Source organism: Pelobates fuscus, chromosome 4 (genome assembly GCF_036172605.1).
Source record: "Pelobates fuscus isolate aPelFus1 chromosome 4, aPelFus1.pri, whole genome shotgun sequence".
In the NCBI taxonomy this organism is placed as follows: Eukaryota; Metazoa; Chordata; class Amphibia; order Anura; family Pelobatidae; genus Pelobates; species Pelobates fuscus.
In genome coordinates, this window is record NC_086320.1 from 144,439,208 (window position 1) to 144,463,052 (window position 23,845).

General features: G+C 39.1%; 1 protein-coding gene across 3 annotated transcripts in view; it reads left to right on the forward strand.

Annotated features, from left to right (window-relative positions):
• ATP9B (ATPase phospholipid transporting 9B (putative)) overlaps nucleotides 1-23,845 on the forward strand; it is a 378,894-nt gene that overhangs the window by 192,399 nt on the left and 162,650 nt on the right. For all 3 annotated transcript variants that reach the window (XM_063451645.1, XM_063451646.1, XM_063451647.1), the window contains one exon: nucleotides 6,905-6,980. In XM_063451645.1, coding sequence (XP_063307715.1) covers nucleotides 6,905-6,980 — 76 coding nt within the window. The remainder of the gene's footprint in view (nucleotides 1-6,904; nucleotides 6,981-23,845) is intronic.

Genomic DNA, 23,845 nt, shown 5'->3' on the forward strand with positions numbered 1-23,845 from the left:
ATTATTTTCTGGGCCTATGTAGCTTTTCAGAGAGTATGGCAGCCTGGGTAATAACATTCCCACCGTTATGGCAAACCATTTTCAAAAGTAGGCACCCCAGAGTATAACAAATGGCATAATTTGAGATGTTAGGTCTAGCCATTTTAACAGAAATGCTAGGCCCATGTAGCGATTTCTACTTTGATTTTTGTCTTTTTAATCAGATAAATAGCATTTTCACTGGAAATGTCATAATACAGATATTAGTTAGTGCACTAGAGACTTGGTATTTTGATTTAACACTGTCTTCTAAATATAACGGTACCCCCACGTACTATTATTTCTGATTTTACTGATAAGTCACAGGGCAAAATATATTAGATGCCCTTTCAGCTTGTTAGTTTGCCAATATTATTTTCTGGGCCTATGTAGCTTTTCAGAGAGTATGGCAGCCTGGGTAATAACATTCCCACCGTTATGGCAAACCATTTTCAAAAGTAGGCACCCCAGAGTATAACAAATGGCATAATTTGAGATGTTAGGTCTAGCCATTTTAACAGAAATGCTAGGCCCATGTAGCGATTTCTACTTTGATTTTTGTCTTTTTAATCAGATAAATAGCATTTTCACTGGAAATGTCATAATACAGATATTAGTTAGTGCACTAGAGACTTGGTATTTTGATTTAACACTGTCTTCTGAATATAACGGTACCCCCACGTACTATTATTTCAGATTTTACTGATAAGTCACAGGGCAAAATATATTAGATGCCCTTTCAGCTTGTAAGTTTGCCAATATTATTTTCTGGGCCTATGTAGCTTTTCAGAGAGTATGGCAGCCTGGGTAATAACATTCCCACCGTTATGGCAAACCATTTTCAAAAGTAGGCACCCCAGAGTATAACAAATGGCATAATTTGAGATGTTAGGTCTAGCCATTTTAACAGAAATGCTAGGCCCATGTAGTGATTTCTACTTTGATTTTTGTCTTTTTAATCAGATAAATGGCATTTTCACTGGAAATGTCATAATACAGATATTAGTTAGTGCACTAGAGACTTGGTATTTTGATTTAACACTGTCTTCTGAATATAACGGTACCCCCACGTACTATTATTTCTGATTTTACTGATAAGTCACAGGGCAAAATATATTAGATGCCCTTTCAGCTTGTTAGTTTGCCAATATTATTTTCTGGGCCTATGTAGCTTTTCAGAGAGTATGGCAGCCTGGGTAATAACATTCCCACCGTTATGGCAAACCATTTTCAAAAGTAGGCACCCCAGAGTATAACAAATGGCATAATTTGAGATGTTAGGTCTAGCCATTTTAACAGAAATGCTAGGCCCATGTAGCGATTTCTACTTTGATTTTTGTCTTTTTAATCAGATAAATAGCATTTTCACTGGAAATGTCATAATACAGATATTAGTTAGTGCACTAGAGACTTGGTATTTTGATTTAACACTGTCTTCTGAATATAACGGTACCCCCACGTACTATTATTTCAGATTTTACTGATAAGTCACAGGGCAAAATATATTAGATGCCCTTTCAGCTTGTAAGTTTGCCAATATTATTTTCTGGGCCTATGTAGCTTTTCAGAGAGTATGGCAGCCTGGGTAATAACATTCCCACCGTTATGGCAAACCATTTTCAAAAGTAGGCACCCCAGAGTATAACAAATGGCATAATTTGAGATGTTAGGTCTAGCCATTTTAACAGAAATGCTGGGCCCATGTAGCGATTTCTACTTTGATTTTTGTCTTTTTAATCAGATAAATAGCATTTTCACTGGAAATGTCATAATACAGATATTAGTTAGTGCACTAGAGACTTGGTATTTTGATTTAACACTGTCTTTTGAATATAACAGTACCTACATGTACCATGTTTCCATGTTTTTATTATATCACATGAATAGAACAGTACCCCACATACACTTTGATCTGAAGGCAGAGAGAGGCAGATAGATCTTTGATATCACATAGAGCGTCACTGTGTGAAAAGTTTGAGAAGTAAAAAAACCAAAAAAAAAACTATTTTTTGTAACCCTTTCAGTGCTAATCACAGCATTAACCCTGTGATCAGTTTTTATTGGGAAGTCACATTTCAAGTACTACAAATGTAGTATTTTGAGTTGTTTGGTGTAGCCACTTTAGAATGGCTAGCGTAAACAGGGACAGGCCAAGGTCAGGGGAATCCAGAATTCAGAGTAGTCGGTAAAACAAGCCAATGGGTCGGTACAGGCAGCTAACAAAGCGTAGTCAGGACAAGCCGAGGTCAGAAATCCAGGTAAATCAAGCAAACAAACTGCCAAAGTCCCATACAGAGTGATTCAGAAATTCAGCTCTGTATGGTAGACTTTGAAACAGTCTGTTATGCAGAGGGCGGGTAGAGATGGGCAGGTTGGACAATAAAAACTGGAGTCCTTTCGGACTCCTTTCTTGTAGCAAACACGGCACTTTCTTTGGGGAGCTTTTTTACTAGGGGTGGATGGGATTCGGGAAGGGAAGTGTTTGCCACAAAGTCTTTGGAGATCTCCTGATTCCAAAGTGGGATTGGGGGGCTGGGTAAATAACATACGGGACAAAATGCTTAATGTGAATTCAAGGAAAGGGCAGGGCCTACCTATGACCTCTTTTGTATAGAGGACATAGGCATTGAAAATTGCAATCTGGCTCACGTAGATTGCAATTTTCTTGTACCAGGTCCTAGTTTTTCGGTTCACCAGATAGGGCTGTATGCATTGGTCAGCCAAGTCTACTCCCCCCATAAACTTGCTGTAGTCTACAATGCACTTTGGCTTTTCCAGATGCTCAGTGCTACCTCTCACAGACACTGGCACTGTACTTTCGTCTTGCATCGTAGACAGCATGTATACATCTTTCCTATCTCTGAAGCGAAGAGCAAGCAACTCATCCTGGCGGAGAGCTGAAGAGGAACCTCTACTGCTTCTGCCACTTGCCAGGGCTTGGGGGAAACCCCTGCGATTCTTCCTCACTGTGCCACAGGCTAGGGTTTCAAAACAATATAAATTTTTAAATAATTCTATACTGGTATAATAATTGTCAACCCATAGCCTATATCCCTTATTCAACAAGGGAAGGATTAGATCCCAAACAATCTTGCCACTTGTACCCACAGAATCAGGGCATCCTGGTGGGTCAAGATGGCTATCCTTCCCCTGGTAAATGCGAAACGCCCATGTGTAACCAGTACAGGATTCACATAATTTATCAAATTTAACGCCATATCGGGACCGCTTCGATGGAATATATTGCTTAAATAGCAGTCGACCTTTAAATTTCATAAGGGACTCGTCAATTGAAATATCTTTATCGGGGACATAATTTTCAGAAAATCTGTCTGACAGGAGTTGAATAAAGGGCCGAATTTTATATAGCCTGTCAAACAGTGGGTCGTTTCTAGGGGGACACAGCGAGTTATCATTAAAATGAAGGAATCGCAGCAGTTGCAGGTAGCGATCCCTCAACATAACCTCAGGGAAAAGAGGTGTAGCCAGGATACGTTGCTTGCTCCAGTAGGACCAGATACTGGGCTTTTTAACAATACCCATCATTAGGGTTTTAGAGTTGCGTTTTCCTGATGAAACGAAAGTGGTAGTTTTCTTACTCTCGCAATTGTGAGTTTGAAAATATTCTTCTTTACTTAAGTTTACCTTTCTCAACGATATTGCACTAGGTCTGTGTCTCTTTATATATTTTTAGATTGGACTACCTGAGCAGACCTGTGCAAGTATAACTATTTTTCTTATTGGTGTTTATTAATTGGTGTTTATTAATCTGCACAACGAATTGATATATGGTGTTTTTCCAATATGCATATATATCTGCATTTATGTAGCTAATTGCATGACACGTTTGCATGCTTTACACATTATATTGTATAAGAAAGATTTATTTTTGCAAATTTGTTTGCTGAGCCATGAGCTCAAATATATCGTCTGACATAAAGAGCTCAAAAAAACGAATTGGCTCGCAGTCGTCCACTGTTACAGTGATGCCAGGTGTAACAGTGAACGGCGTTATTTCTGGGGCCATCATATTTGGAGGCACCCAGTCTCTGCCTGGCATTGGGCTTGCTGAGCGTCCTCTTGTGAGTGGTGGTGGGGCACCATCACTTGAGGTCTCACTCAGAGGCTCAATGTCAGAGGCAGTGATAGTGTCACTGTCTTGCAGAGTGTCACTATCACTGCCGCCTCCTCGGCTGAGTAGCGACGTGCCATTCTAGGGGGACAAATTAATTAATTTATATACTAAAGTGGGTTATTAATTATCTACCTGCCTAACACCTACTACCCGCCCTCAAAAAATAATATAAATGTACTGATCACAGTATAGGCAGCTGCAATCAGTACACTGAAAGGGTTATTTTCAGATCTATAAAAATAACCCTAAAAAAAAGGTCAGTCTGATCAGAGAGCCCTCTGATCACAGTGATCACTGATACAGTACTTTACAGCAGATAAACTGTACAGTTTAGTGATCACGGCAGCGGGGAAAGGGTTAAGGGAGATTTGGGTTGCTGCGACTGACACAAAGGGTCAAAAAAATTAGAAATAATTTTTTTGACCCCAAAAAGTTTTTAAAACTGAAAGGGTTATTTTTTGATCTGTAAAAATAACCCTAAAAAAGGTCAGTCTGATCAGAGAGCCCTCTGATCACAGTGATCACTGATACAGTACTGTACAGTATAGTGATCACGGCAGCGGGGAAAGGGTAATGGAGATTTTTTTTTGATCCAAAAAAAAATAATAAATAAATACCCTAATCAGGTTGATCACAGTAATATGCTGTGATCAGCACTGAAAGGGTTAAATAAAATATAAATGTTAAAACTTAAAAAAAAATTTTAAACGTTCTTTTTCCACAGGAGCTGCAAAAACCACGATCTCTCTGCCTCTCTCTCTCTCAGATCGAAGTGAGGTGAGGAGAGGGGCAGAGACAATGTGTCAGCCAGTGATCTGAGATCATTGGCTGACACATACTAACTGTGATCACCTCCTACAGATCGCGGTAATTGGCCACAGGGGGAGTGCCTGGGAGGTACAGGCATGCCCCCCACCGCGATCTGTAGGGGGCTAATGGCTGCAGTTACATGTGTCAGCCAATAGGCTGACACATAGTAACACTGATCGCACTGACAGGCTATGGCAGCCTGTCAGTGGGATCTGATTGCAGCCTGACAGTGCAGATCGCGGTCACTGACCCCAGGGCGGCTGCCTGGGGGCCAGGCATGTCCCCCAACCGCGATCTGCTGCAGGAGAATGCGTCCGGCTCCATGTGTCAGCCGATTTCAAATCGGCTGACACATGGTAAATACCGATCGCAGTGACAGCCTGTCACTGCGATCAGAAGCCTCAGACCGCAGTCCCCAGACACAGGAGGGCTGCCTGGGGGGCCAAGGAATGCCCCCCGACCGCGATCTGCAGCGGCCATGTGCCGCCAGCCACGTGGGGGGTAAGACCGCACAGGACGTACTATGCCGTCCTGCGGCGTTTAGAGCCGGCCAATTAAGGACGGCATAGTACGTCCTGCGGTCTTAAGGGGTTAATGTTGAAAAATGCAAAGTTATGCACTTTGGCGTAAAGAATACACAAGCAACGTATACCCTTAATGGAAGCGAATTAGGGATAACAACACACGAAAAGGACTTGGGAATTGTTATAGACAACAAACTATGCAACAATGTGCAATGTCAATCAGCAGTGGCTAAGGCCAGTAGGGTATTGTCATGCATGAAAAAGGGCATTCATTCTCGGGACGAGAATATCATTTTGCCTCTTTATAAATCACTGGTAAGACCACACATTGAATATGCTGTGCAATTTTGGGCACCTGTTCTAAAGAAGGATATTATGGCACTAGAAAAAGTGCAGAGGCGGGCTACAAAATTTATAAAAGGAATGGAACATATCCGCTATGAAGAAAGGTTAACAAATCTAAACCTATTTAGTTTAGAAAAATGTCGCCTGAGAGGGGATATGATAACATTATACAAATATATTCGGGGCCAAAACAAACCATTGTGTGTAAATCTATTCACAAACCGGACTTTACATAGGACATGAGGTCATGCGTTTAGACTGGAAGAAAGAAGATTTCGTCTAAGGCAAAGGAAAGGTTTTTTTACTGTAAGAACAATAAGGATGTGGAATTCTCTGCCTGAAGAAGTGGTTTTATCAGAGTCCATACAGATGTTCAAACAGCTACTAGATGAATACTTGCAAAAACAGAATATTCAAGGATATAATCTTTCAATGTAGGGTAATAACTGCTTGATCCAAGGATAATTCTGACTGCCATTCTGGGGTCAAGAAGGATTTTTTTTTCCTAGCTTGTTGCAAAATTGTGCTTCAAACTGGGGTTTTATGCCTTCTTTTGGATCAACAACAAAAAACAAATGTGAGGAAGGCTGAACTTGATGGACACAAGTCTCTTGTAACTGTGTAAATGATTGCTAACTGTATTTTTCAGTATTTTATTGGTAACTATTGAAAGCCAGGATGAGATATACCATGTCTGCTGTCTATCATATTCTGTGCACATTCCCTAAAGATTAGTAATCACTACTCAGTTTACCAGACATGAGCGACCAAGATTTGGCACTTTTTAATTTTTTTTATTTCTGTCACCATTCATTCTTAGTATGTTCTCAGTGTGTGTGTGTGCATCTTTCCCAAAAGTGGGTGCAAATAAAACACACCATGTTCTTTATATATAGGTTTGTTAGCTGCTTGGCTGGCACAGTTAATACAGAAGCCTTTATTGAATGCCGTTGGTACTTCTGTATTATATTCTGAATATATTCTAGATCCCATTAATAAAAAAAAAAAAAAAAAGTGTTGATTACTTATTTGTGTGTGTTTGAGATCTTGAGTTTTTATATTTTCTTTTTAGGAAGATACAGATCCAGCTATGCATGAAAGCCTGAGCATTGAAAACACTTTGTGGGCAAGCACTGTGGTTGCATCTGGTAAGTATGTATTGTGCGCATGTATGTACTTTATCATTTTCTTAAAGCAATCCATTTAGTGATATATATAATTTTAGTAAAGTATGTTTCCCTACTTAATTGTCACTAACTTGAGATACTTTAGCTTGCTGTAGTGTTTATGTTGCACTGGTACCCCTCCATTGTAAGTGGTCAAACTGTTTTAGAACACTTTGACTGCTTACCTTGGGTTTGTTGGGTACCACTCCCTGCCTCCACTACTTCCTTAGGGGAGCGACTGTGTCTGAGCTAAGGCTGGTGTTGCATGGCTTAGCTCATTGATTCAATGAGATCAGAAGACACTCTTAGCCAATGAGATAGCTCTGCATTGACTCAGGAAAGCGAACAGAAGCTCCTGTGGAGGCATGGAATTGCCCCTAGCATAGAAGATAAGCAGTCCAACCATGCTACAACAGTTTAACTGTTTTAGCAGGGGGAGAGGGGGCACCATGACACCATAACTACTACACTAGTCATGTTTATGGTGTTAGGTCCAAACGTAATTTGTTTATTTTTCACTAAAGGACCAAAGCTTTTTTCATTTTTGCTCTGTGTGTGTTCAACTGCAATTTGCATCTTTCTCACTTACTGCACCAACATGTCTTATATATTGTTTTTTTTTTTAAAGGCTAAAAGGGCTTTAATTTGATATGACATATCCATATATAAATTCTCATTTGTTATAAAGAAAATACACAAAAATGCTAAATTTTTCATAAATATATACTTTTGTAGGGCAATTTTCTTTTCTGTGATGTCTATTTATATATATTTATATAAAGTAGATATCATAAGGAATTTACCTAAAGGTTGACACTTATTATGTGGCCATTTAACTGTCAATCTCTGCCAAATATTGTGCTAAAATGTTTTTAAAAGTGTTTTTTTCAGGTTTTTAACATACACACATATAACAAGGTTTTTTCAGAAAAAGTGCAGAGGTGGGCTACAAAATTAATAAAAGGAATGGAACATACCAGCTATGAAGAAAGGTTAACAAATGTAAACCTCTTTAGTTTAGAAAAAAGCCGGGGATATGATAACATTATACAAATATATCCGGGGCCAATACAAACCATGGTGTGGGAGTCTATTTACAAACCGGACTTTACATAGGGCACGAGGTCATGCGTTTAAACTGGAAAAAAGAAGATTTAGTCTAAGGCAAAGAAAAGTATTTTTTACTGTAAGAACAATAAGGATGTGGAATTCTCTGCCTGAAGAAGTGGTTTTATCAGAGTCCATACAGATGTTCAAACAGCAACTAGATGCATACTTGCAAAAACAGAATATTCAAGGATATACTTTTTCAATGTAGGGTAATAACTTCTTGATCCAAGGATTAATCTGACTGCCATTCTGGGGTCAAGAATGAATTTTTTTTCTAGTTGCAAAATTGGAAGTGCTTCAAACTGTTTTTTTTTTTTGCCTTCTTTTGGATCAGCAGCAAAAAACAAATGTGAGGAAGGCTGAACTTGATGGACGCAAGTCTCTTTTCAGCCATGTAACTATGTAATAAGTATTTTGTAAACCTGATGTGTGCTACTACTGTATATAACCGCATATTGTGTTCACCTACATCTTTTGAGTATAACTATACCCCGAATAGATGCCTTTGCCACTATCCTGTTGCGCCAAACAAGAAACCTGACCATTTCAGTTTTTACAGTTAGAATTGTTATACATGAATTTGATTGACCAATTTCTCATTTTGGAGCATTATAACAGTTTGCTGAAATTGCCCAACAAAGGCTTACAATTTGTGAAAGTAGACATTCGACGGTACCTCATATGGTGTATATTGTTCCTTAGCATGTTGCTATTTTTATGCCAGTTTATGTCAAAACTTGTGATATATGTATATATTTTTTTGCTTTTTTTACATAGTCATTACAATTTAACTGTCAATTTCTGAAATCTGGTATGAGCCATTGTGATCAAACTTCCCAAACCATGCTCCGCAATCTCGTCTGAACAAATCAATATCCCCAATACATGCCTTTGGCACTATTTTGCAAAGTTACAGTGCCATATAAAAGACCTGGGTATTTCAGTTATTACACTAAGGATTTTCATCAATTAATTTCATTCTGCATTTTAGGGCAGTGTAGCAGTTTTAATCAAGGCATACCATTTATGGAAGTAGACACCATGGAGTATATTATATGGTGTGTTTTAAGCCTTATTATACAACCATTTTAGCACCAATTTATTTAAAAGTTTTGATTATTATTTTATTTTGTAAAATTTTTTTTAACATGTACACTTTATTTAGGGGTTCATTTTGTAAATTTGATATATGCTACTGTAATAAAAATCACTTAATTGTGCTCAGCTAAATCTCCTGAGTACAGAATGCCTCCCTTCGTATACCCTTGTTAAGGTTTTTTGAAAATACAGAGCTGTATTGATATAAACCTGTCCATTGTAGTTTAAAAAAAAAAAATTTTTAACCCCTTAACTAGGTACGAATGCTAAAAAAAAAACGGTCCTTAAGGACTGCGGACGTACCTAGTAAGTCCGCGGCATGTCCTTATTACTTACCCTATCGCCGCCGTTACCCCGCCGGAGATCGGTGTTGTTCCCGGTCTGCGGGGGACTGCCTGACAGCCCAGATAGCCTCCCCTCAGCAAATTAGGCCCCCGTGTGCCATGTGATCGTGGTCATATGGCCGCAATAAGTGTCTGTGTATCTGCCTGCCGAGGCACTGCCTGGGCTGTCAGGCAGTCTCCCTGCTGCTGTAAAATAAAAATGCATGCATATATATCTGATATATATAATGTCATACTAAGTGTATTTTTAGATTAATATATACATATATTAATCTAAAAATACACTTATAATTAAATTACAGGTGTGTATATATAATAACTATAAATATATATTATTATATAAAAAAGAGTATATATATGTAATTTTATTCTTCTGTATTTATATCAAAATACATATATACATAAATATATATGTATTTATTTATTTCTATCTATGTATATATAAATAAATAAAAATAATATGAAATATATATATCTCCATATTCATAATTACATAAATAATTTCATAAATATACATGTAGACTTCAAATATATAAATATGTATATATATTTAAATTCTATGTGCATATTTATGTAATATTTTTACACAATTAAAGAACCACTATAGTGCCAGGAAAACATACTCGTTTTCCTGGCACTATAGTGCCCTGAGGGTGCCCCCACCCTCAGGGACCCCCTCCCGCCGGGCTCTGGGAAGAGGAAAGGGGTTAAAACTTACCTTTCTCCAGCACCGGGCGGGGAGCTCTTCTCCTCCGATCCTCCTCCTCTCCTCCCATTCGGCTGAATGCACACGGGCGGCAAGAGCTGCGCGCGCATTCAGCCGGTTTATAGGAAAGCATTATCAATGCTTTCCTATGGACGCTTGCGTGCTCTCACTGTGATTTTCACAGTGATAATCACGCAAGCGCCTCTAGCGGCTGTCAACGAGACAGCCACTAGAGGCTTTGAGGGCTGGATTAACCCATTTAGAAACATAGCAGTTTCTCTGAAACCGCTATGTTTATAAAAAATTGGGTTAACCCTAGCTGGACCTGGCACCCAGACCACTTCATTAAGCTGAAGTGGTCTGGATGCCTATAGTGGTCCTTTAAGTAATTTTATTACTTGCAATATGAAGGACCTGCCTGACAATCCAGGCCGAAAGTCTAGGGAATTTAATTTGCTGGCACTGTATTTAACCCTGTAACTTTCCATGACATGCTAAAACCGGTACATGGGGGGTACTTAGCTGAACACAAATATTCGTGTTTCAAAACAGTAAAACAGGGGGGCGGGGCTGAGCTGTGCAGCTGATCAGACGCGTGCAGCACAGGTTCCTGTCTGATATCCTACTTTAAGCGAAATTAACCTGGCTCTCATGCTCCAAAATCGCCAAATACCGCATCACCCACGTAGGGGTTGCAAGGGAGATCACAACGGGACTACTCGCGAAACACTGAGCCACCGGGAACTCGGGCTGCATCACTGAGGCCTACTGTAGCGACGACTGGCCTGATTTGCGGAGGTTAGGGCGTGGGTGAGGCGGCCGGAGCGGCTGGAGCTCCCTGACAGCAGACACTGAAACTGCGGTGGACCACCCACGAGCCTTCCTCCCTCTCCCCCCCCCCTGCCGGTGAGGGATATCCCTGCACCAGCAGCACAGCTACCGCAGACAGTCACGCCCCAGAGACTGCATACATCGGGAGTCGCTGATTCCAAAATGGCGGATGCCACGCGCCAGCCGGCAAGCATAGGGGCATGTGGGGAGCTGATGAAAAATTCTCTGACCAAGCTGGATGAAATTCTTGCTGCCTTCTGGGCCAGGATTTCGGAGAGGACGCTGAACACAGCGACAGCCAAGCAGACTACTCCTGCAGTTACACCCCCGTTACTCTCATACACCAATGGTGGACGCAGAATGATAACCGCTAGAGGCTCCCCAAAGAGGCGGCGAAAACTAGACCGGCGGCACAAGCAGACACGAAGAGCCTTTCCCATACCAAGCACTCATCCCCACTTTAAGCCTCCACAACCCCGCACCGGACCAGAGGCACCCTACCCACCAGGACAGCGCCGACCACCTGACAAAGCAAACCTCCACCACCACAAGCTGGATACCTGGCACAGCCACATTCATGCCTTTGACATTCCAGGAATCAGGGGTTCCCGAGGACAGCATTTGGCGCCCAGAAGGGATCGGATGAGCACAGGCTGGAGATGGGAGCCTGTCAGGCATGTCTCGCTATAGCTGGACTTCCACACCATGCCTTTTATCATAGGAACTGCTCCCTGCATGTTAGCTAATCGTAAAGCAACAGTCTTTAATATGTCACTAATTCACCTTTCGCAGAGTTTTTTGCCGTAGTTCCTTATGTGTGCTTACTTTAACTGATCATGCATTATTTTATTAACTAGTCCTACCTAATAGGGCAACTTAAGCTTGTTTACAATTAGCGGTAAAGCTGCTGGTATATCTCTATAGTTAACAACGTGCAACCTACACCTTAAACATAAAGCTTTCTTCCCCATCAATGCAAGCTTCATACTTATAAGCCCCAGCGCGACTAGCTTTGTTATATGCACGTTTAGCCTAGCATGCTAAAATATAACACACTGATGTCTAGTAGCCGGTTACCCTCATGTTATATAAAAATGTGCTGCTTAAACTGCCACACTTTGAATTGTTATGAAAAATGCCTGCGGATGCTGTCGTGGCTCTGCACGCTTGTTTTCAATCTTTGCACAAGAAAAATAAAGAATTAAAAAAATTAAAAAAAACAGTAAAACTTATCACAACAATGATATTGTCAGTGAAAGGGATGTTTTTTGCATTTTTCACTCACAAACTGCACTTTCACTGATGATATCATTGTTGTGATACGTTTTACTGTTTTTAACCCCTTAAGACCGGAGGGCGTACTATTACGTCCTTTTAAAAGCGGCTCTAAACGCCGCAGGACGTAATAGTACGCCCTCCGGTTTTTAGTAACTTACCCGGTCGCCGGTGGTCCCACGCGGGCGATCGCGGTTGGGGGGACTCCCAGGGAGCCCCCCCGTGGCAGATCTTCCTCCTCTGGTCCCTCCCGGTCATGTGAGAGTGAGGTCCTTGCGAGGACCTCACAATCACATGGCCGGGATAGCTGGCTGCAGCAATGCCAGCAGGGGGACTAACTGTATTGACAGTTTTTTCCCCTAGCTGGCTGAAAATAAAATCAAATAAGTTAAATAAGTGTAAAAAAAAAATATATATATATACTTAGATCATATATATATATATATATTATATATATATATGATCTAAGTAAAGTATATATATATACACATATACACACACACACATACACTGTCTAGGTGTATTTTAATATTAATATATATATAATTATATATATATATATTAATATCAAATTACACGTAGACTGATACTGATTAAATATATATATATAATTATTGTTATATATATATTTATAAATAAATATGTAAATACGTAAAAAAATAAAATAAAATAAATAATTAAAAATAAAATATTAAAAAATATATAGATGTTTTATTTTGTTCTAACTGTATTGTGATATTAATATATATATATTTATATCAAAATACACGTAGAACGAAATAATATATATATCTATATACATAAATATATACGTATATATCACTATATATATACCTATATATAAATACAAATATTTAAAAAAAATTATATATATATACGTATATATACACATATGTATATATATATACATATATTAATTCTACACATATATTTATGTAATAATTTTACATAATTAGGTATCCTAATTAATTACAATTAGCCGGACCTGCCTGACAACCCATGCCGAAAGTATAGGGAATTTAATTTGCTAGCACTATATTTAACCCTATAACTTTCCAAGACACCATAAAACCTGTACATGGGGGGTACTGTTTTACTCGGGAGACTTTGCTGAACACAAATATTAGTGTTTCACAACAGTAAAATGTATTACAGCGATGATATCGCCAGTAAAAGTGACGTTTTTTGCATTTTTCACGCACAAACAGCACTTACACGGACGATATTATTGCTGCAATACTTTTTACTGTTTTGAAACACAAATATTTGTGTTCAGCGAAGTCTCCCGAGTACAACAGTACCCCTCATGTACAGGTTTTATGGTGTTTTCAAAAATTACAGCGTCAAATATAAGGCTTGTGTTTCATTTTTTTCCACACTAAAATTCGCCAGATTGCTTACGTTGCCTTTGTGACCCTATGGTAGCCCAAGAATGAAAATTACCCCTATGATGGCATACCATTTGCAATAGTAGACAACCCAAGGTATTGCAAATGGGGTTTGTCCAGACTTTTTTAGTCTTTTTTAGTAGCCACTTAGTCACAAACACTGGCCAAAATTGGCGTTTTTTGCATTTTTCACACACAAAGAAATACTAACGCTAACTTTGGCCAGTGTTTGTGACCAAATGGCTACTAAAAAAGACTGGACATCCCTTATTTGCAATACCTTGAGTCGTCTACTATTGCAAATGGTATGCCATTATGGGTGTAAATTTATTTCCTGGGCTACTATACAGTCTAAAAGGCAACGTAACCAATCTGGCGAATTTCAATTTCAAATGTAACACGCTAGATTTGACCCCGTAACTTCCCAAAATACCATAAAACCTGTACATAGGGGGTACTGTTTTACACGTGAGACTTTGCTGAATGCAAATATGTGCATTTTATTGCAGTAAAAGCAAACAGTATTATGACATTGACAGTTAAAATGTCATGTAGAACTAAAAAAAAAAAAATTTCTCCCATTTTTTTCATATTAAATTATGTTTCATAGCTAAATATTTGATATTAAATGAAAGCCCTGTTTCCCCTGAATAAAATGAAATATAATAAGGGGGGGTGCATTTAATATGAAAGAGGTGAATTACGGTTGGACAGACATATAGCGCAAATGCCAGGTTTTGTTTACATTTTGTTTCGTTCACAACTTGTACATTTGGCTGCGGTGTTAAGGGGTTAAACACTATTATTTGTGTTCAGTGAAGTCTCCCAAGTATAACAGTTTGCCAGATTGGTTGCCTTTGAGAGGGTATGGTAGCCCAGGAATGAGAATTACCCCATGATCGCATACCATTTGCAAAAGAAGACAACACAAGGTATTGCAAATGGGGTATATACAGTCTGTTTTAGTAGCCACCTAGTCACAAACACAGGCCAAAGTTACCGTTCAGAATAGTTTTTTGCATTTTAAACACACAAACAAATATAAATGCTAACTTTGGCCAGTGTTTGTGACTAAGTGGCTACTAAAAAAGACACGACATACATACATACCCAATATTGAAAACCCTGGGTTGTCTACTTTAAAAAAAAATATGTACATGCGAGGTGTGATTCAGCGATTTATGACAGGTGTTTCAATGTCACTATTGATAATTTAAAAAAATATATATTTTGAAACAGCAATGTCCTACTTGTACTTATTGCCCTATAATTTGCACACAAAAAAAAGCTAATAACATGTTAACATTGGGTATTTCTAAACTCAGGACAACATTTAGAAACTATTTAGCACAGGTGTTTTTTGGGGGCGGTTGTAGATGCGTAACAGATTTGTGGGGGTACAAAGTTATAAAAGATGTGTTTTTTTTTTTCTTCATATTTAAATATGATGTGATGACAATAATGGTATTTTTAGAAATTCTGTAATATGTGTGGGTAAAGTAAATGAGTAAGAGGAAAATTACAGCTAAACACACAAAATGTAAAAAACAGCCTTGGTCCTTAACAGTAAGAAAATTGAAAAACGGTCTGTTCACTAAGGGGTTAGATGATAAATTCAAGCTTGGTCTATGATGATGCATTTTGGGGCATTTTAATAGCTCACATATTTAAGTTTTTCCATAAATGCATACTATGGGGACTCTCTCATGATATATTTTGAGCTGCATTCAGGTGCCATTTTTTAAACAATGTTTCTCCCCAAAGTTTTTGGTATTCATTTATATTGTTACATATGCATTGCAATTTTATGCTTTTTGTAAATCTCATGTGTTACATTTAATAGTTATCTTAACTATACGCATATGTATAACTTAAAAAGTAACAATCTTAAAGACCTATAGGCACCCAGACCACCTCAGCTCAGTGAAGTGGTCTGGGTGCCAGGTCCCAATAGTTTTAACCCTGCAGCTGTAAACATAGCAGTTTCAGAGAAACTGCTATGTTTACATTGCGGGTTAATCCAGCCTCTAGTGGCTGTCTCCCTGACAGTCACTAGAGGCTGCTTCCATGATTTACACTGAGTAAATCGCACTTATCTGACACTGGATGTCCTCACGCAGTCCAGCGTCAGATAAGATCCCCATAGGAAAGCATTGAGTAATGCTTTCCTATGGGCGGGTTTGAATGCGCACACTCCTCTGGCCGCACATGCGCATTCGGCTCCACTTAGGAGCTGACATCGGTGGGGGAGTAGAGGTCACCAGCGCAGAGGAAGCCTGGCTGGATTAAGGTAAGTGGCTGAAGGGGTTTTAACCCCTTCAGTGCCAAAGGAGGGGGACTCTCCAAGAGCATATAGTGCCTGGAAAACGGGTTTGTTTTCCTGGCACTATAGGATCCCTTTAATCTTACTCCAAATCTAAATCCTTAATCCTAAACCAAACCCTAATTTTAAACCAAATTCCAATTCCAAATCTAACCCTAAATCTAATAATAAACCTAACCTTGATCCCAAATCAAACCAAAATTCAATGCCTAAAACCCCATTTTAACCATAATCCTATAAATAGTGTTAGAAGGATTCTATCTGCTGATGTCAGCAGAGGAATTCCTATGCAGATTTCAGCAGAGGCATTCCGTTGCTTGCCCTAATTCTAATCCAAACTCTAATACGAAATTTAATTCAAATCCTAAAATTAATTCTGAGCCCTTCTTTAATATAAACCTGATAATAAACCAAATACTAAACCAAATCTTAATCCACAATTTAATGCTAATCCCAAATGTCTCACTCTGCTAATATCAATACTGATAGTTGCAAAGGGAATTTGAATCTAAAACAGAGTGATATGTTGTTGCCATCTATTAGCTAATTTCAGTATGACCGCTTTATATCTTAGATATAAGAGAAAAATGAAAGTGCACTCAACCCTTCATCCAGGAATCCAGGGTGCTCCAATGGACAAGTCCCAGTACCAAAAAGGACCAAATATGAAATTATTAATTGTAGAAAATAGTCCAGGCACTCCAACGAATTCCAAAAAATAGGCAATTTTATTAGAACCAGGAACCACACAGCAATGGGGGTTGAAACGTTGCTGTGTAGTTCCTGGTTCTAATAAAATTGCCTAGTTTTTGGAATTCGTTGGAGTGCCTGGACTATTTTCTACAATTAATAGCTTTATATCTTTAACATTGATTATAGAATGCCCAATGCACTGTGATCAGTGCTGGGCAACTGACAAAGCCCAGCACTAATCAAAATGCCATTGGCGCAACAGTGAACCCTCCAGGATCTGTTCAGACACTCGGGGGTCTCCCAGACACCAGATACAGTAAGAGGATTACTGTGGTTGATCTTGATTGCTATATGCAGTGCTGTCTTTCAGCTCTGCATGAAACTCAACTGTCTGGGGCCACTAAAAATGTCCCTATCTGACAGAGGGAAGCCCCAGGTATCTATTGGTATCTGGTTTTCCTTGTGTGAGCAGGGATTTTAAGGAACCCATTGAAAGAACCAATCTCACTTTGAACTATGCATGCAGCTTACCTGTCAGTTGGGGCAACTAAAAATGGAGGACTGGGTACCTCCACAGTTAGCGGAGCCCAACACCCTCCCCCCTCCTTTTAGTGCCAACGCAGGCATTCATGTCAATGTGGATGACTTCTCCCCTATGCAATACATGGAACTATTTTTAGGGGATAACATCTGGGAGGAGATTGCGTCCCAGACTAATTTATATGCTAGGCAGTTTATTGATACCAATCTAGGTAGCTATGCAGTCAAGGTGCTTGGCATCCCACAGATGTCCCTGAACTAGTGATGTCCCGAACGGTTCGCTGGCGAATAGTTCCTGGCGAACATAGCGTGTTCGCCTTCGCCATGGATGGCGAACATATGCGATGTTCGGTCCGCCTTCTATTCGTCATCATTGAGTAAACTTTGACCCTGTACCTCACAGTCAGCAGACACATTCCAGCCAATCAGCAGCAGACCATCCCACCTCCTAGACAGCATACAATTTAGATTAATTCTGAAGCTGCATTAATTTTTTTTAATTTTTAATTTTTATTTTTTTGTTTGTGTTTATTATACATTATCCTCCATAGCCAGTAACCTGCGTTTATTATACATTATCCCCCCATAGCCAGTAGCCTGTGTTTATTATTCATTATCCCCCCATAGCCAATAACCTGTGTTTATTATACATTATCCTCCCATAGCCAGCAACCTGTGTTTATTATACATTATCTCCCCCATAGCCAGTAACCTGTGTTTATTATACATTATCCCCCCACAACCAGTAACCTGTGTTTATTATTATTTATTTATGATGTCTTAGGCCGGCCCAGAGAGTGAGTGAGTGAGTGAATAATATAATATATATGTTCAGAAACATATTAGTAATATATGTAAATCGGGTTCATGCAAAGAGGGTGAAAAGGTATTAAAGAAAAATACACTTATTGCATCAATTTTACAAAGCCAAACTTTTAAAAGCTTTCCTCATGTCTTTCTCGGGATGAGGAATATATCGGTTGTAGCCTGAGGATTTCCATCTGCCCAATCTTTTAATAATATGCACTGGAATGTCAGTGTTGAAGGAGACCGAAGCTGCCCCTATTCTTAATGAAAGACCCGAGACATGGATACAACCCAATCTTAGGAGTACTGTTCTGATGTAGAAGATGAATTTAGCCGTAGTCAGAGGGATTCAGTGAGAGTAGTGGTGAAATGTGTGTGGCATGACTGAGTGTGGGTAAGTAAGAGTCAAGTATTTTAACTGGGCACTAGTTCTAGGTGGGATAAAGTGGTATAGCGGATGGTTTGTAGAGAAAGTATATAGTGATCATGATTTTTAGCGATATCCAATATTTTTAAGGTGGTCCCAGTGCCACCACTCATATCTGGTGTCACAATAGTTTGCATTTAAAAAAAACAAACAAAAAAAAAAAACTTTTTTGACTGTAATATAAGAGCAGTCCGTTTCCTTAACACGTGTGCGTTTCAGGGCCTGCCAGGGCACAGTGTCACACCAGTGCAACTCCTATCTGGTGTAACAGTAGTGTACATTTAAAAAAATAAATAAATAAATACAGGGGGCTTGTCGTCACCTTTCGGGGACCCTTGGTGTTGTACGTGGGTGGAGGAAGAGACCTGCAATGACATCAGTGAGGACAAGGAACGGGACATGGCTAGCTTGGTATCCAACCTTATGCAAATGGGGAGTTTGCGGTTGTGCAAATGGACTGTTTGCGGTTGTTTACGGTGCGTTAAACGGGGAGTTTGGTCTGTCACTGTGAAGTGGGCGTAACCCTTACACTACCTGGTCGATACAACTTCATACCTGATGTTTTAAAGCACGTTATTCCAAACAATTTAGGAATGTTAGGTGATTTAGGCCCTTTATGGATTAAAACCAGACTCTGCATCAACTATGTAATTTTACATGGGAGTTTTGTCATGGATCCCCCTCCGGCATGCCACAGTCCAGGTGTTAGTCCCCTTGAAACAACTTTTCAATCACTATTGTGGCCAGAAAGAGTCCCTGTGGGTTTTAAAATTCACCTGCCTATTGAAGTCTATGACGGTTCGCCGGGTTCGCCCGTTCGTGAACATTTGCAGAAGTTTGTGTTTGCCGTTCGCGAACGGAAAATTTCATGTTCGCGACATCACTACCCTGAACTTAAAAAATTCTTGGCTCTTGCAATGCTCATGGGGATTATAAAGAAGCCATCAATTCGCTCTTACTGGAGGACCAACCCAATCTGTTCTAGTCCAGTGTACTCCCAAACCATGTCTAGAACAAGATATGAGTTGCTGCTGAGATATTTACATTTCAATGACAATACCCTCTGTCACCCCAGAGATCACCCCAATATGATATGCTTCATAAAATACGCCCACTGGTAAACCATCTTCAGCACAAATTTTTAGAAGTGTATACTCCCCAACAAAATGTATCCATTGATGAATCCTTAATGAATTACAAAGGGAGATTAGGATTCAAACAATACATCCCCTCTAAGCATGCCTGGTGTGGTGTAAATTTGTACATACTGTGCGAGAGCGAAAGTGGCTATATGTTTGCCTTTCGTGTATATGAGGGGAAAGATAGATAACTGGAATCTCCTGGCTGACTTGACTCTCTTGGGACAAGTGGGAAAATTGTTTGGGACCTGCTGATCCCCTTGTTCACCTTTATGTGGACAATTTTTATAGCAGTGTCTGTTTGTTTAAAACTCTTTATGGTTTGCAGACACTGGCCTGCGGCACTTCGAGAAAAAAATGCCAAAGACTTCCCCAGACCTCTCAGAGGCCAAATTAAAAAAGGTGAATGTAAAGCGCTGCACATTTTTTTTAAATTAAAGGACAGGAAGGATGTTCACATGCTAACCACCATCCATGACGAAAGCATGTCAGACGTTATGTCCGAGGCAGAGTACAGACCAAATATGTTTGCATCAGGGCTTATAACAGGAACATGGTGGAGTGTAGATTTGGCTGGTCAGCTGATGCAGCCATATCTTATTTTAAGAAAAACAAAAGCCTTGTATAAAAAGGCAGCTATCTATCTGATGCAAGTAGCAACCCACAATTAATTTTTACTTAAAAAAATAAAACTAATTAATTCTGGAAAAAACACCTTTCTCCAATTTCAACTTAAACTGATTTCTACAATCATTTATGGAGATGGTCAAGTTGCCTCAACGATGCCAGAGGAATCCAGAATTGGTGCTACACATTTTATTTTTAAAATACAGCCAACTGCAAAAAAAAAAAAAAAAATCCCCAGAAACGTTGCCGGGTCTGTTATAAAAAAGGGAAAAGGACAGACACCACCTTTCACTGTCCCGATTGCCCTTCAAAACCCTGACTGTGTATTGGAACATGTTTTAAGCTCTACCACACATAACATACCTTTTTGTAATACTTGGTTTTTTTTTTGTTTGTTTCTTTTGCAAGCTGCAAATTTTAGTCAGTTTCCTTCCCCCAAATCTCCAGTTAGATTCTTTTTCAGGAGTTAATTTAGAGATTGCTGCTAAAGGTGGATTTGATACCTGCACATTTGGTTAAACCCTTAAGGACCAAACTTCTGGAATAAAAGGGAATCATGACATGTCACACATTAAGGTTAAAGTCAAAAAGTTTTCTGGTAGAAATCTAAAAGCAATGTGTGTATACAAAACAGAATTCAAAAATTACCACCACACACTTTGGGCAAAATGGTTGGGGAAAAGAAGTCAAAACCTTGGATGTCTACTTTATACAAATACAGTATATACTTTCTAACCATAAATTCAACTTGGGGGATGGAAAAACGCACCACGCTCAACATGTGTCTAGCAAAGCAAGCAAACTTTATTTAGCCAAAATGGGCAAGTCCAAAATGTGTTACTATAAAATCGTGGGAAACCAATGCATAGGGGGCATAGGTGTACTCAGGAGACTTTGCAGAAAAAAAACTGGGATGTTTTCTGGCAGTAACATATAACCTGCTGGCTAAAATCAAAAAGCAGAATTCAAAAATTATCCCCATGCACATTCTCTTAATTTTTTTTTAGCACAATGGTTGGGGGAAAGATGTTAAAACATTCCATATACAATACCCTGGAATATCTACTTGATAAAAAATATATACTTTTGTGATTGGTAACACTTACTGGGGGATGCAAAAATACACCAAACTGAAGATAGGCCAAGCATACCTATATATCAAGTTGAACAACTGACATGCACAAGTCTCTATCGTGGCCTTTTAGCCTCAAACAACCCAGCAAACCTATGCATGAGTGGTATCACTGTACTCAGGAGATGTTGCTGAACACATATTGGGGTGTTCTTTGGCATTAACCTTTAAAGTTCTCCATACATTTATTCTTAAATTGATGTGTGTCAAAAAAATTAACAATTTTTTTTTTTTTTTTATTTGGCATAGATTGGTGGTAAAATGGATCTGTTAATTCATGACTAAAGTACAATGTGTGTGAAAAAACACAAAAAAAATTAATACCCAAAAGTTTGACAAAGGCTGGTGGTAAATTCAGTGCATGAAAAATGTTAAAATACCACCATTTGAAATACCCTGGGTTGTCTACTTTTCAAAAATATAAGGTTTGATGGGGGTAAAATACATTGGCCGGCTTAAAAAATGTCCCAAATAGGACATGGCGCAGGTTGACTACATGTCAAAATTCCAAGTTGGAAAACGGATATGCGCACCTGCCAAATGTGGCCTTTTAGCCCCCTAACAACTCGACAAGTCTATGCATGGGTGGTAGCACTGTGCTCAGGAGATGTTGCTGAACACATATTAGTGTGTTTTTTGGCAGCAACACATAACAGGATATGTGAATGTATACCTGAATTGCAATGTATGTGAAAAAAATCAAAAAAAGAAATGACCTATGCAAAGTTTGGCAAAGATTGGTGGTAAAATGGCTGCATAGTAAGTGTCAAAATATCCTTAGATGAATACCCTGGGTTGTCTACTTTAAAAAAAAAAAAAATATGTACATGTGAGGTGTTTTTCAGAGATGTATGACAGATAACAGTGTTACAATGTCACTATTGATACATTTTAAAAATGTATATTTTGAAACCGCAATGTTCTACTTGTACTTATAGCCCTATAACTTGCAAAAAAAAGCACGTAAAACTGGGTGTTTTTAACCCCTTAAGGACACATGACATGTATGACATGTCATGATTCCTTTTTATTCCAGAAGTTTGGTCCTTAAGGGGTTAAACTCAGGACAAAATTTTGAATCTATTTAGCAGTTTTTTATTAGCTTTTGTAGATGAGCAAAAGATTTTTCAACTAAAAGTAAAAAAACATGTTTATTTTCAATTTTTCACCATATTTTATTATTTCTTTTAGTTAAGTTAGTTAGTTTAGTTAGTTAGTTTAGTATAAGTTATATGACATTATAGAAATCATGGTATGTAAAGAAAGCCCTTCCTGTCCTGAAAAAAACAATATATAATTTGTATGGGAACAGTAAATGGGAGAGTAAAATTACAGCTAAACACAAAACAGTCTGCTCCTTAAGGGGTTAAATTCTATGGTTATACATATGAGGACATAATAACATGTTGATCTTTTGGATCAACAGCAAAAAACAAATGTGAGGAAGGCTGAACTTGATGGACGCAAGTCCCTTTTCAGTGCTTTTCAGTCTGTCAGTGCTCAGACCATACGTCGCACACTGTATCAAATTGGTCTGCATGGCTGTCGTCCCATAAGGAAGCCTCTTCTAAAGATATAGGAGGGTAAGTGCAATTAGAGCACCATTCACTTTTATATTTCTTATTACACCCAGCGCTACACTCAAGAAAACTTAGGTTTTCATTGTTGATTTTGGTGATCTTTTATGTGTGGTGGGTTTATAGGAGTACCCACGGAGTGTTTTTTAGCGGCTACTTTATACAATTATACACGAATACATAGCGCCATTTTTTCCACATCTTTGTGTGTTTTGAACCTCTTCTAAAGATGGTGCACGAGAAATCCAGCAAACAGTTTGCTCAAGACAACCACTAAGTACATGGATTACTGGAATCATGTCCTGTGGTCCGATGAGACCAAAATAAACTTATTTGGTTCAGATGGTGTCAAGCGTGTGTCGTGGCAACTAGGTGAGGAGTACAAAAGACAAGTGTGTCTTGCCTGCAGTCAAGCATGGTGGTGGGAGTGTCATGGTTTGGGCCTGCATGAGTGCTGCCGGCACTGGAGAACTACAGTTCATTGAGGGAACCATGAATGCCAACATGAACTGTGATATTATGAAGCAGAGCATGATCACCTCCCTTCGGAGACTGGACTGCAAGGCAGTATTCCAACATGATAACATCCCCAAACACACCTGCAAGACGACCACTCCCTTGCTAAAGAAGCTGTAGGTAAAGGTGATGGACTGGCCAAGCTTGTTTCCAGACCTAAACCTATTAAGCATCTGTGGGGCATCCTTAAACAAAAGGTGGGGGAAGCGTAAGGCCTCTAACATCCACCAGCTCCGTGATTTTGTCATGGAGGAGTGGAAGAGGACTCCTGTGAAGCGCTGGTGAACTCCATGCCGTTGAGGGTTAAGGCAGTG